General features: G+C 36.4%; 1 protein-coding gene across 5 annotated transcripts in view; it reads left to right on the top strand.

Annotated features, from left to right (window-relative positions):
• The window catches only part of sbno2a (strawberry notch homolog 2a), a 33704-nt gene that overhangs the window by 5716 nt on the left and 13477 nt on the right, over positions 1 to 14511 (top strand). For 4 of the 5 annotated variants that reach the window (XM_067362103.1, XM_067362104.1, XM_067362102.1 and 1 more), the window contains exons 5-15: positions 6160 to 6333; positions 6869 to 6943; positions 7039 to 7144; positions 9493 to 9653; positions 9764 to 9897; positions 10013 to 10103; positions 11196 to 11339; positions 11664 to 11781; positions 12102 to 12207; positions 12287 to 12440; positions 12689 to 12865. In XM_067362103.1, coding sequence (XP_067218204.1) covers positions 6160 to 6333; positions 6869 to 6943; positions 7039 to 7144; positions 9493 to 9653; positions 9764 to 9897; positions 10013 to 10103; positions 11196 to 11339; positions 11664 to 11781; positions 12102 to 12207; positions 12287 to 12440; positions 12689 to 12865 — 1440 coding nt within the window. The remainder of the gene's footprint in view (positions 1 to 6159; positions 6334 to 6868; positions 6944 to 7038; positions 7145 to 9492; positions 9654 to 9763; positions 9898 to 10012; positions 10104 to 11195; positions 11340 to 11663; positions 11782 to 12101; positions 12208 to 12286; positions 12441 to 12688; positions 12866 to 14511) is intronic. The other variant, XM_067362106.1, reaches the window with a different exon arrangement.

The raw sequence follows: 14511 nt of genomic DNA, 5'->3' as shown, positions 1-14511 counted from the left end.
AGTCAGAATTGCGAGATATATAGTCAGAATTGCATGATTTAAAGTCAGAATTGCGAGAATTGCGAGATATAAAGTCAGAATTGCGAGATATAAAGTCAGAATTGCGAGATATAAAGTCAGAATTACGAGATATAAAGTCAGAATTGCGAGATATAAAGTCAGAATTGCGAGATATAAAGTCAGAATTGCGAGATATAAAGTCAGAATTGCGAGATATAAAGTCAGAATTGGGAGATATATAGTAAGAATTGCGAGATATAAAGTCAGAATTGCGAGATATATAGTCAGAATTGCGAGATATAAAGTCAGAATTGCGAGATATATAGTAAGAATTGCGAGATATAAAGTCAGAATTGTGAGATATATAGTCAGAATTGCGAGATATAAAGTCAGAATTGCGAGATATATAGTAAGAATTGCGAGATATATAGTCAGAATTGCGAGATATAAAGTCAGAATTGCGAGATATATAGTCAGAATTGCGAGATATATAGTCAGAATTGCGAGATTTAAAGTCAGAATTGCGAGATATAAAGTCAGAATTGCGAGATATAAAGTCAGAATTACGAGATATAAAGTCAGAATTGCGAGATATAAAGTCAGAATTGCGAGATATATAGTAAGAATTGCGAGATATATAGTAAGAATTGCGAGATATATAGTCAGAATTGCGAGATATATAGTCAGAATTGCGAGATTTAAAGTCAGAATTGCGAGATATAAAGTCAGAATTGCGAGATATAAAGTCAGAATTACGAGATGTAAAGTCAGAATTGCGAGATATAAAGTCAGAATTGCGAGATATATAGTCAGAATTGCGAGATATATAGTCAGAATTGCGAGAAATAAAGTCAGAATTGCGAGAAATATAGTCAGAATTGCGAGATATATAGTCAGAATTGCGAGATATAAAGTCAGAATTGCGAGATATAAAGTCAGAATTGCGAGATATATAGTCAGAATTGCGAGATATATAGTCAGAATTGCGAGATATAAAGTCAGAATTGCGAGATATAAAGTCAGAATTACGAGATATATAGTCAGAATTGCGAGATATATAGTCAGAATTGCGAGATATAAAGTCAGAATTGCGAGATATAAAGTCAGAATTGCGAGATATATAGTCAGAATTGCGAGATATAAAGTCAGAATTGCGAGATATATAGTAAGAATTGCGAGATATATAGTCAGAATTGCGAGATATATAGTCAGAATTGCGAGATATAAAGTCAGAATTGGGAGATATATAGTCGGAATTGCGAGAAACTCAGAATTGCGAGATATAAAGTCAGAATTGCGAGATATAAAGTCAGAATTGCGAGATATAAAGTCAGAATTGCGAGATATAAAATCAGAATTGCGAGATATAAAGTCAGAATTGCGAGAATGTCAGAATTGCAAGATGTAAACTTACAATTGTGAGTTAAAGTCGCAATCAATCTATATTTTTTTTATTCCGTGGCGGAAACAAGCTTCATACTATAATAACCCTGGTTTGAAATGTTTAGTGTTGCATGCTGTGACCGTTTCACAATCTTATTAAAATAGTAAGATTACAGTATGTACAGTATGTCTGACTATCACTCTGTGACACATGGAAAGTCATACTATATGGAGGAAAATATAGTTTATATATTGCTCTTCAGGCACATACTCGCTATTTGCTCTGTATTAGCATGCTATTAAAGAGCCACACACTGCTGTCGACTCTTAAAACACATGTGGTAAAAATAGGCTGGGCTGCCTGTAAATGTGGACACAAAAGCATCATTTCCTGAAAGAAGACCACCACACCCCAGAGCAAACACACGCATGATTGTGTTCGAATGAATGTTACCTGTGTGTCACCACGCACAGGTCAGATCCTCATGGTTAGGTTTTGCGTTTAAGTGAACTTGTACCTGCTATCAGTTCGACCTAATGTTTTTCTCAGATGAAATTCTTCTTGGCACTCAGTCAGATGCCTATGCTGCAGTTTCGCGCACACTGCTCTGATCAGACAGGACGGCCTTTGGTAAAGGTACAGCTTCGGTTTCGGTTAAATATGTCTTATTTATAAAAGTTTTCATGTTAGGCTGCTGGATGCATTCAGGTATTGTTGTTTTCTATAGTTGTAATATGGAAATGACTTCAAAAAGCTTCATTTTTTGAAATGTAGATCATGATATCTCTTGATTGGTTACCTGATATCTTTTATATTCTTCTTTGAATCACTTTATTTATTTATTTTCTTAATTTGTAATTCTACTTAAGCAGCTTTGTTTGTCTGATTTTAAAAAAAAAATCTGTTTTGTTTAATGCTTTCTAAAAAAAAAGCCCATGCAATGTGTCAAAGTGTACACATTTATTTCTTTTGAGAATAATTTGGGATCCCTGAGCTCACAGCTGATTGGTCCCTTACTAGTAAACATTCTGAAGTGACATGTAGCTTCACTTCCAGGCATGATTTTGAATGATTTCAGCGTAGAAACAAGTTGCGTGATCCACCTATTGCTGTGAGTTTAGTTCTTTTATTTCAGCATCTGCTTCTACAGATATCAGTTTTTGATGTGTTTAGACATTTCATCTCATGTTCTGACCTTGCTGTGCTCCTCATTCCTTCCTGTCCAACTAAATTTACTGCTATTGTCCTGTCATTCAGTCCTGACCCTGTTTTATCTCTGCTAAATTGCCCGTTTCACTCTCACAAATGGAAAAATTACACCACTGGATGTCTCTCGCTGTCGGAAAAGAGTAGTTCCAGAATAATACGAGGCAATTTCATTGTCTTTTGACAGCCAGAAATCATTTTTATAGTGCACAATTGAAAGATCCATCCAGTAGAGCACTTTCAAGAGGCCGTAACATCTGTGAATAGAAGGTTACAATATCTGGAATGGGCTTTCATTTGATTGTTGAAGGGTTATGGGTTTGTGTAAGATTCTACCTTAAAGGGGTCTTTGATTATGATTTCGCTTATTTAACTTTAGTTAGTGTGTAATGTTGCTGTTTGAGCAAGTTACGACGCTCAAAGTTCAATGCAAAGGGAGATATTTTCTTTTACAGAAATAGCTTTTTAAGGACTACAACAAACGGCTGGTAGGGACTAGAACAAACTTCTTCCCTAGTTGGTGACATAACTAACCCTAAAATTTACATAAGCCCCGCCCCCGAGAACACATTGTGACGAAACGTGAGCTGTTAAAGCTCCGCCCTCTTCTGGAAAGGGGGTGGGGAGCAGCAGCTCATTTGCATTTAAAGGTGTTCTAGAACCAGTTTTTACGAGATGTAATATAAGTCTAAGGTGTCCCCTGAGTGTGTCTGTGAAGTTTCAGCTCAAAATACCCCATAGATTTATTTTAATTAATTTTTTTAACTGCCTATTTTTGGGGCATCATGAACTATGCACCGATTCAGGCTGCAGCCCCTTTAAATCTCTCACTCCCTGCCCCCCGAGCTCTCGACTATAATACAGTGCATTTACAAAGTTCACACAGCTAATATAACCCTCAAATGGATCTTTATAAGATGTTCGTCATGCATACTGCATGCATGCGTCGGATCATGTGAGTATAGTATTTATTTGGATGTTTACATTTGATTCTGAATGAGTTTGATGGTGATCCGTGGCTAAAGCTAACATTACACACCGTTGGAGAGATTTATAAAGAATGAAGTTGTGTTTATGAATAGGGCTGGGTACCGAACTCGATACTTTTTAGGTACCGATCGAACTGCCTCGATACTATCGAGTATCGAAAAGTGTCTTGTCATTCGGTACCAAATTTCGGTACCTCAGAATGGAGCCGAGTAGAGGGGCGGAGAAATGCCTTCGCTGTCTCGTTGAGGAGCAAGTATCGTTGCGCTACATTATTATTTATATCTCAATATATAAAACTATACGCGCGAGAGAGACCCTATGTGCGAGAGTGCGAGTGACGTTTTCCGTTTATCTCCGAATGGACGGGTGAGAAACGGCTGTTTATGTGAGCAGCCGGTTCACTACAGATACTGTTAACAGAAAACAAAAGTGTGGCACTGCCTGCAGAAACAGCGGAACGCGCAATGTTTTTTAGACTAGTTATGGACAGGTACAACACACAGCAGCTTTACATCAGCGTTCTTCCCTCAAGTCTATGGAAACTCACGACCGGTTTGTGACAGGCTCGTTCGCCTGCACGAGCACAGGCTCTGCCTCTGGCTCCAGAACGCGAACAATTCTGCTGAAAAAGGGGTATCAGCGTCCTCCTGATACTGCGGATAATCATAACAAAAATTAATTGCGGGTGGATGAGAGATGAATCATTAATGTGTTGATTTTAATAAAGACACAGAACTCTTATTTCACGGTAAGACGCAACAAACTTGCGTCACTCTTACTTCCGCTTTGATCTTGTTAATAATAATTAATTTTTTGAAGAACAATTGCTGAGTGATTTAAAAAGAGCCTCACATACTGAATTTTTGCACTGAAAACTAAACTTTATTAAAACTTTGCACTGATTTATTGTATTGGGTAAATTTTGTTAATTTGTGCTTTTTTTATTCCCCGCAGTGGCTCAGGAGATGAGTCTTTGAGAAAAAAAGTCAACAAAGTTAAAATATAAAACCAAAGATTTTTTTTAGGTTATGTAATCTTGTTTAAAGATTTTATAAAATTGGTATCGAAAAAGGTATCGTTTAGGTATCGGTATCGAAGTAAAGGTATCGGTATCGTCTCGGTATCAAATTTTTGAACGATACCCAGCCCTATTTATGAATTATACTGTACAGACTGCAAGTGTTTAAAAATATAAATAACGACGGCTCTTGTCTCCGTGAATACAGTAAGAAACGATGGTAACTTTAACCTCATTTAACAGTACATTAGCAACATGCTAATGAAACATTTAGAAAGACAATATCACTAAAAGTATCATGATATCATGGATCATGTCAGTTATTATTGCTCCATTTTTCGCTATTGTTCTTGCTTGCTTATCTAGTCTGATGATTCAGCTGTGCACAGATCCAGACGTTAATACTGGCTGCCCTTGTGTAATGCGTTGAACATGGGCTGGCATATGCAAATATCGGGGGCGTACATATTAATGATCCCGACTGTTACGTAACAGTCGGTGTTATGTTGAGATTCGCCTGTTTTTCAGAGATCTTTTAATCAAATGAGATTTATATAAGAAGGAGGAAACAATGGAGTTTGAAACTCAATGTACGTCATTACTGAATTCTTGTTATTCAACTATGCCAAGGTAAATTCAATTTTTGATTCTAGGGCACCTTTAAAGGGACACACACAAAAATGGTGTGTTTTTGCTCACACCCAAATAGGCTCAAATTTGACAAGCTATAATAAATGATCTTAGCTGAAACTTCACAGACACATTCTTGGGACTCAAGAGACTTATATTACATGCTGAAAAGGGGCATTATTGGTCCCCTTTAAGCTTGAGTTGAAGTTTACTGTATAATTGAGGCTTACACATTTCATAATACAATTGTCAAGTATTTCATGTGCTCAGGCACAAGCTATTCTAAAGCTTCATTAAGATGTTTAACCCCTAAACATGAACGTGTGGTTTCGCTTTAGCCATGTGGAGTTTTCAATATTTTATCTCTTAGGAATAGCACATTGAGTGTGATCATGAATACTGTTTGAAGCTTCCAGGAATGAAAAGCATCTCTTGACAGATTTACAGCAAATGTTTTTGGACACTGGCCATGTCTGAAGTAATGTGTTGAGTCCACAGCTGCTGTGAAAAACAAACCGCAGTTCGCGCATCATATATCAGATGAGTTTATGAGCGCCGTTTCTGAGTATCGCAGCTTTTAAAGGAATACTAAACCCAGAAATGAAAATGGTCATTTACTCACCCTCACGTTGAACTCGTATGACTTTATAAGAGCTACTCTTTTCAATTCAATAAGAGTCCTCATGCAAATCATATGGGTTGTATGAACTAATTTTATGGTGCTTAAAGTCCCTGTTTATTGTAATTGCATGGAAAACACTGAACAGTGCATTATTAAAATGTTTCCTTTTGTGTTTCTCTGAAGAAAGAAAGTCATGCACATTTGGACACACACTTTGATTAGATAAGAGAATATCTAGAATGAAAGTAAAATGATATTAGTGACTGAAGCGTCAACTTCTGAACATGTTTTTGCGGTTGTTATTTTTAGGATCTGTCGTGCATAGACGAGCTGTCCAACACATCTCTGTTCTCCTCACCATCTGAATCTCTGTCGGAGTATCCAGACCCTTCAGGATTTGGCACTGATAGCCTGGCACAGTTACCCGCTGAGGGCACCGCGGCACAGATGTGCTGGGGTATACCTGGACAGAGTCAGAGACAGGTATTCATACGCTGCTTTTCTCCCAGATGTTCATTTGTCTGACATTTTCAGTGGTCCTGCCACACAACTCTAACAATGACCACATTTGTAAACACATTCTTAAACCGATTACGTTTAATAAGAAGGCAACATGTGTGGTCATTTAAATGCATTACACCATGAGGTTTCCTTGTTGCTCGGCATGTAAACACTTGTGCCATCGGATTAAAGCCAAGGACAAGTAGTACATTGAGGGCATTTACATGCACTTTTTTTTTTTTGTTGAATTATTTAGCCTTTATTGATATTTTGTACAGAGAAATGACAGTAAGTGAAGTGGGAAATTAAGTGGGTAATGGTCCACGGACCGGTATTCGAACTCGGTTCAGCTGATCCGCAACCATGTGCCATGAGGCTATCGGCTACATGCACGTTCTTATCTTAATTATGATTTAATATACTGACAATGCGCATGGTTATCAGAGTAAGTCTTGACCCAAGAAGTCTGTTATTTCATACGAGCGTTCATCGTCTCTTCTGTATCTGTGTTCTTCAGCAGAACCTGAGCACATTTCCTGCTAGGTTCGATGACATCAGCGTGATCCTGTCAGCGCCAGTGGCCAGTTTTAAGGTAGATTCTCTTCTTGCCTTCATATAATATTCGCTTTTCTATTTCACCGCATTTCATCATCTTGTGTTTTCTGCCTCCCTTCTTCATTTCTACAGCCTGCTCCTCCGCCGCCACCACCAGAGGAAGAGGAGGAGGCAGACGAGGAAGAGACGGAGGAGTTGGGGCATGTGGACACGTACGCCGAATACAAGCCATCCAAATGTAAATTCACATGTCATATCATATCTATTTACAGCACAGGGGTGGGCCGAATGAACAAAATGAGTATGGTAATGGTGTATAAGAGTAGGGCTGGTTAAAAAATCGATTTTTAGATTTTAATCGATTCTCATTTTTATGAACCGATATCGATTCTTAAATCCCAAGAATCGATTAGTCTAGTCTGTTTTCAGTTGATGAATGAGCAGAATATGTAGCGCCTCCCATCCAATAAATTGCAATAATCTGTTACTTTTGATATGAAGCAAAGTCTCAGATTTTAAATGACGTCCATCTTATTATGAGATTCAAAATAATAAACACCGTTTTGGCGCTGTTTAATGTGGCGTGACAGATCGCTTTAGCGCCTCAGTTAAAGAGAAGCATGTGATCATCCTCTCCTCCGCTTTAATACCAGTTACGGCGCGAAATAAACATGCATGAACATCTGAAGGTATGTTAAAATATACAGTACAACTTACTGAAATCCGTATCACGTCTCGTGTAATCGCTCAATCAGTGCTTCAACCTCGGAAAGACGTCAATAAAACAGCTTCAATGTCACGTGACGTCACATTTACCTCAGAAAAACATATTCAGTGACCATAAACTCATTAGTCAGACTCTAGAAAGCAATATTCTGATAAATATAGCTATGCACATTACATATTCATTATAATGTTCTTAAATATTTAATGCATGTTTGAATAAATCAGTTATGACGGCTGCGATTTAAATGTTTATATTTCAAAAAAATGAAATGGAGTAGAAATATGATTATGTAATTCTAAACTTTATTTATAATGAAAACATAATTGAGTGTAATTTAAGTGTTTGTATATAAATAAGTTAATTTAATCTTCAATATTATTATAGTAGTACCAGCTGACTCTCATGTGTAGTTAACAGCATTAGTTGAGAGATTTTTTTCCTCTAGAAAATTTGCCATGTACTGAAACTGAAATACTACATCCAAAATAATCGATATTGAATGTTATCGTAATCGTAATCTGATCGAATTGAAAGCATGAGAATAGTAATCGAATCGTGAAAATTGTCAATTGTGCCCTATATAACATGTCAGTTAATTTTGGTCATCATGCACCTATGCATGTTGATTATAGTCGCAGTTATCGTTTAATGACCTTGGTGTTGTTTCACCTTAGTCATGAAAAAAAATGTCATCGATGAACAGTTTTTGTTCACAAAAATAACACACATTTCGTTAGTCCATCATGCTCCACTATAGGCATGTGAGGGTATCAAATTTTCATGTTGCGAGTAATTGATGAAGATTTTATCACGGTATACGGTATTATCACGGTATTAAAATAAGTTGCAAAACCATTTTTGTCATAGTTTAACAGGTTTAAGAACTCTTTTTGTAATAAAACAAAAACAACTTATTTTCAAACAGATTAAAATGCAAAAGAATTCGGCTATAAAGAACAACAGATAACACTTTACTCTATTTAATGCATTAACTAAGATTGAGCAATAGCTACATTTGTTACAGAAAGTGTTATTTTTTGTTAATGTTAGTTTAGAAACACAACTGATCATTGTTAGTTTTATCTCAGGTCCATTAAATAAGTTATTTTGATTTTAGTAATGTTATTAAATAGTAACTAACAAATCAACATTAATTAATAATAATTAATACTTTATAAGTATTTTTATTGTCAGTTTAGTGAAAATGAATTAACATGTTAACTAATGAAGCTGTATGTTTTCAAAGTTTTACTGAACAATAACAAATAATCAGAACATTTCTAATCATTAGGGCATGTTGTAGTCCAGATTAAAATATAAAAATGTTTAGGTTTGAAAATAAATATCCTTTTAAGTCTTGTGATGAACAACACTCAGATTACAAAAAAATGAATGGCTGTTTGAAGCATTTTAAAAACCTCACTAGCGCAGTTACTTTGTTTGCACGGTTTCCATGGTAACCGCTGCATGCTGCTGTTCCATCAGCGCCCTCTGCTGTCAGAGAGTGAACGCGCACTTTCATTCAGCTCGTCTCCTTTACTGGTTTCACCATGTGCTTCTCGTGCACGTTGGGATTGTTTACATCTAAGCGTGTGTCCTTTTGACGCAGAATACAGCGGTGTTGTGCATTTTTATACGATTGATGGGTAAAGTATTCTTAATCGCCTTATAAAAAAAAAAAAAAATTGGTAATAAATTATTTACGGTATTCTGAAGTGCCGACGATTACAATATCGTGCACATTCACTATCGCGATTTATTACCGAATATCGGCACAAGTCTACTCCACTACAGCAAAAATCATTTCATATTTTGTGGGGTTTCCATGGCAAATAAACGCTCTGTTCATATGTGTGCAGCTACTATTGGAATCTCTCACCCTGACATCGTAGTGGAGACCAACACACTGTCCAGCGTTCCTCCTCCTGACATCACCTACACACTGTCCATTTCGGACAGCACCATTAACTCTGGCCTGCTGTCCGCCCTGCAGCTGGAGGCCATCATCTACGCCTGCCAGGTACGGTTCTGTCTCTGTGCACTTCACTTTCGGCCTTTCTGTCTCTGTTATTGTCTGTTTCCACTCAAAAATGTGTAGTATGAAGTTGTCTTTGTGGTCGTTTTCTTCAGCAACACGAGGTGATTCTTCAGAACGGTCAGCGAGCGGGTTTTCTGATCGGAGACGGGGCTGGTGTTGGGAAGGGCCGTACTGTTGCTGGAATCATACTGGAGAATTTTTTAAAGGGAAGAAAGAGAGCACTATGGTAAATACTTGCATGTGTCCCTAACACGCCTGATAAGTCAAATGAGTTTGACTGAACATAAATCTTAGCGTTTATGTTCTCCATTCATTATTTCTGAAAATCTACTTTGTTTTAGGTTCAGTGTGTCAAATGATCTGAAGTATGATGCTGAGAGAGATCTCAAGGACATAGACGCTCCCAACATCCCCGTGTTTGCTTTAAATAAGGTTTGTGAAATGAGTCGTCACAGTTTTATTTTTATGAGTATTGTACATATTAGGGTTTTCCAAATGTGATGGAAGATGGAACTAACAGATGGTTAGTGAGTTATATTACAGAGATATATACACACACATATAATATATAATATATTATATTATATTATATTATATTATATTATATTATATTATATTATATTATATTATATTATATTATATTATATTATATTATATAATATTATATAATATTATATATAATATATATAACGGGTTTGTGAGTTAAAAGCTTATGTAAAATTTAAATACATAAATAATTTAAGAATAAAAACAATAAAAATAAAACACTTGCAAATATTAAAAATATTAAAAGTATTTTATTTGCTTACATGCATTATTTTTATTTGTTTTAGCTTTTATTCATTTTAATTAGTAAGTTAAAAGCTAATAATTAAATCATAACAATGTAAAATTTAAATAAATAAATGGCTTTAAAATAAAAACAATCAAGATAATTTGATTTAAAATATTTAAAATTTAAAATATCTTTTTTAATATTAAAAGTATTGTATTTGTTTATCTGCATTATTTTTTATTTCAGTTTTAGTTTTATTAATCTTAATTCTTCAACTTTATTTCAATGTTACCAAGGCAACATTTTCTAATTTTCATTTATCTATTTTTTTTCAGCTTTATTTCAATGAATGAAAATTGTTTAATACTTTTAATTTCACTTAACTCTGCCTTAAACCTTCAAATGTGTTAAATTATTTAAATTATATGAAAAATTACTTGTTTCATTACCAGATAAATCAGCATTTTTTAATGAATCTCTTGATTGAATGATTCAATGACAAATGCATTTTTAAGTCACTTATCGCCACCTAGTGGCCTAAGATTGTAATCGATGCAATCATTTTTGAAGCGCTGTGATTTACTCTATTTTGATCACTACCGTAGACGTCAGTGTTTATATCTAAGATATAAACTTTTATCCCAGTACTTCTGTGGTAATTTGAGTATTTGTAACACAGAAATAATGAAACTGCCAATGCAGATTTGATTCCGGTGCGACAGTTCTCATGCTTTTCCTCTTTCGTACAGATTAAATACGGAGATACGGCTACCTCAGAGGGCGTTCTTTTCGCCACATACTCAGCGCTGATTGGAGAGAGCCAGGCCGGCGGGCAGCACCGCACCAGACTCAAACAGATCCTGGACTGGTGCAAACCCAACTTTGATGGAGTCGTATCCTTCACATCCAGCGTTGCAGCCTGTGCATTAATTTGAAATCTTGAAATCTTAACTGAAGTTTCAACACCATTTCAGCAAGGTATCAGATGGGACACACAATAGTTGTAAAGGTGTCTTGCAGCAAAACCTGATTCTTGCTGTACCTTTAAGACTGATGTATAATATAATATCTAAATGACCTCTGTTATGATTGGCTAACCTCTGTTTACCAGCACAGTTCACATTGACATTCATCAGGGATTATCTTAATACTGATTGACTGTTGATATGTATTAACAGTAGTAGTGTTGTTGACCCTTGACCTTTAACCTCTGTCAGATTGTGTTTGATGAGTGCCATAAGGCTAAAAATGCGACCTCCACCAAGATGGGTAAAGCCGTCCTGGATTTGCAGAGCAAACTGCCCCTGGCGAGAGTAGTGTATGCCAGTGCCACAGGTGGGTGCTCGTGTCGCTGTGTGTCAAGGGGCGGTCACACTACTTTTCATTCCATTGATGTCCATTTATACGCGTGCGAATGCATCAGACCACAAACGCAAGCTCATTCTAAAAGTTTGTATTTGGGGTTCAGATGGTGTTGTGCAAACTAACTAGCCTAACCTTTGACCCCTTGATGTTTGATTTTGTTGGTTAGTTATTTTCCAAATACCCAAATCCACTTAAAAAGGGTTTATTATGGTTTCATCCATTGAAATCTCTTGGTCTTTGTGGATTAATGAGATCAAAAACGTTCCTGTCTTTATCATTCTCGTTCTCAGGTGCTTCTGAGCCAAAGAATATGATATACATGAGCCGACTGGGTATCTGGGGGCAAGGAACACCTTTCAAGACCTTTGACGACTTCCTGCATGCGATTGAGAAGAGGTCAGAGTTTATCTTTTTCTGACAAAATGTTCACTTTCACTTATAAACATTTGCTCAGTTATCACCTTCCATCTTTCAGGGGTGTTGGTGCCATGGAGATTGTAGCTATGGATATGAAAGTGAGTGGCATGTATATCGCACGGCAGCTGAGCTTTTCCGGCGTGTCCTTCCGTATAGAGGAGATTACACTGGATGAAGAGTTTAAACTGGTCTACAACAAAGCAGCTAGACTGGTGAGAGAAACACGTAGACATCTCTAAGGCCAAGTCTACAGTATCTATATATAACACAGTTTTCCTTAGTTGTACCGGAAAATATACACTTTGAAGAATGTCTTCAAAAACGGCATCTCAGAGTGGACAAAAGGCCAAAACGTAGAGACAAAGACGCAATTTCAAATGTTTCCAGATTAATGTAGACGTAATGCGGTCTGCCATGATTTTGATTACACAAAATTTCAAATCCTTCTGTCTCTCTCCAGTGGGCTGAGGCTCTCGAGCTGTTCACCAGAGCAGCAGACACGTTAGGTCTGGCCTCCCGGAAGTCTCTATGGGGTCAGTTCTGGTCGTCGCACCAGAGGTTTTTTAAGTACCTCTGCATCGCCGCTAAAGTCCGTCGTCTGGTTGAGCTCGCTCATAATGAGATGCAGCACGGCAAGGTGAGTCTGTGATTACGATTTGTGCTTTTGCTTGTTATAAACCCATTACATTTTTTATATATATATATATATATATATATATATATATATATATATATATATATATATATATATCCTTACTGTGCGTTCACACCGGACGCGACTTGCGTGAATAAATCGTGCTATTCGCGCGTAGTTGGACGCTTGAACATTTTGAGTTTACTCGCTTCATTCACGCATGACATTCGCTTCATTCGCGCATGAAAATCCCTTCACAACAGACGCGAATTCGCGTCATGAGAGGGGCTCTCCCGCTCCTTTATGTGTCCCAGACTCTCCCACTGCTTTCTGCACACTTCCTCTGAATAAACACAACTTGTCAGTGGGGAAATAATTGTAAATTACAGCGAATAAGCTCAATTGGTCATCTTTAGTTGGCTTGTAGTCTTAATGTGTGTGTGTGTGTGTGTGTGTGTGTGTATATATATATATATATTATTGCTCAAATTGAGTAAAGACCGTTTTTTACAACTTATCAGATTGTCCGACCTCCTCACTCACTTTCTTTCAAACACTATCCTTTTTATTTCTGTTTCTATAAATGTATGAAGGTGTACAGCGACGATGATTTTGTCCTCCATTGTTGTTTTGAATTTCTGCCTCAGCTCGCTACATCACGTCACTACTAGAGCAAGCTCCTGATTGGTTAACGCGGTGCGGAAATTCGCCGAAGTTCCAATTTTTCAACTTGCGCAAATCGCGTCAAATACCCGAATTGCTCAATTCGTGCTGCAGGATGTCATTTCTTGTCTTTGCATTGTCTTAACATGTAAATCACTCGCGCTTACCGCTTCATTCGCGTCCGGTGTGAACGCACCATTACCCAGTAATAGGGCTGCAAGATTAATTGAAATAAAACAAAAATTGCCATATGACTTAGTGCGATTATCAAATTGTAATGGCTGTGATTTAATGAAATAAATATATGCAACGTGTGTTTCAAAGTAAAACGCAGCACTATTCATTTACACATGAGCAGCTCATGATTCAGATCAGCTCGATTCACAGGAAATGCTGATCCATACGAACTCCGTCTCTGCATCTGCTCTGCGTTTGAGTCACTTATAATGAGCATTTGTGAACACAACATGTGGCAACCATCTTCTCAAACTTGTAATGAGAAGCACATATAAACCGACTTTCCGACGAAATAAGAGTTTATTGGTTTGATGTTTGTAAATTAAGAAATGATACATAAAGACATAAATATTAACATTTAATTTTGCAGCTGTACTGTAAAATATTATTTTTCTTACATTCTCAATTTCTTGTATTGTGAAATATTGTAATAGTACGATTTCTTGATTTGATATTAACATTTTATTTAGTAATGGTAATTATCATAATGATGATGATGATGATGATGATGATGATAATAATAATAATTATTAAGGCTGTCAAGCGATTAAAATTTTTAATCTAATTAATTACATAATGTGGCGATTAATTGATCTAATTAATCACACATGAAATTTGGCTGAGAAATTGCTCTCAAAAGAAACTTTAAAGTCATTATTGTGTAAAGCATCAAATAGATATTACAGAAAGTAGCTTCAGCAAGAAATATTTGAATTGATTCAACATAGAATTTATTACACATATTCTTT

Source organism: Chanodichthys erythropterus, chromosome 16, assembly GCF_024489055.1.
Source record: "Chanodichthys erythropterus isolate Z2021 chromosome 16, ASM2448905v1, whole genome shotgun sequence".
Lineage (NCBI taxonomy): Eukaryota > Metazoa > Chordata > Actinopteri > Cypriniformes > Xenocyprididae > Chanodichthys > Chanodichthys erythropterus.
This window is presented reverse-complemented; position numbering and strand designations above follow the sequence as displayed.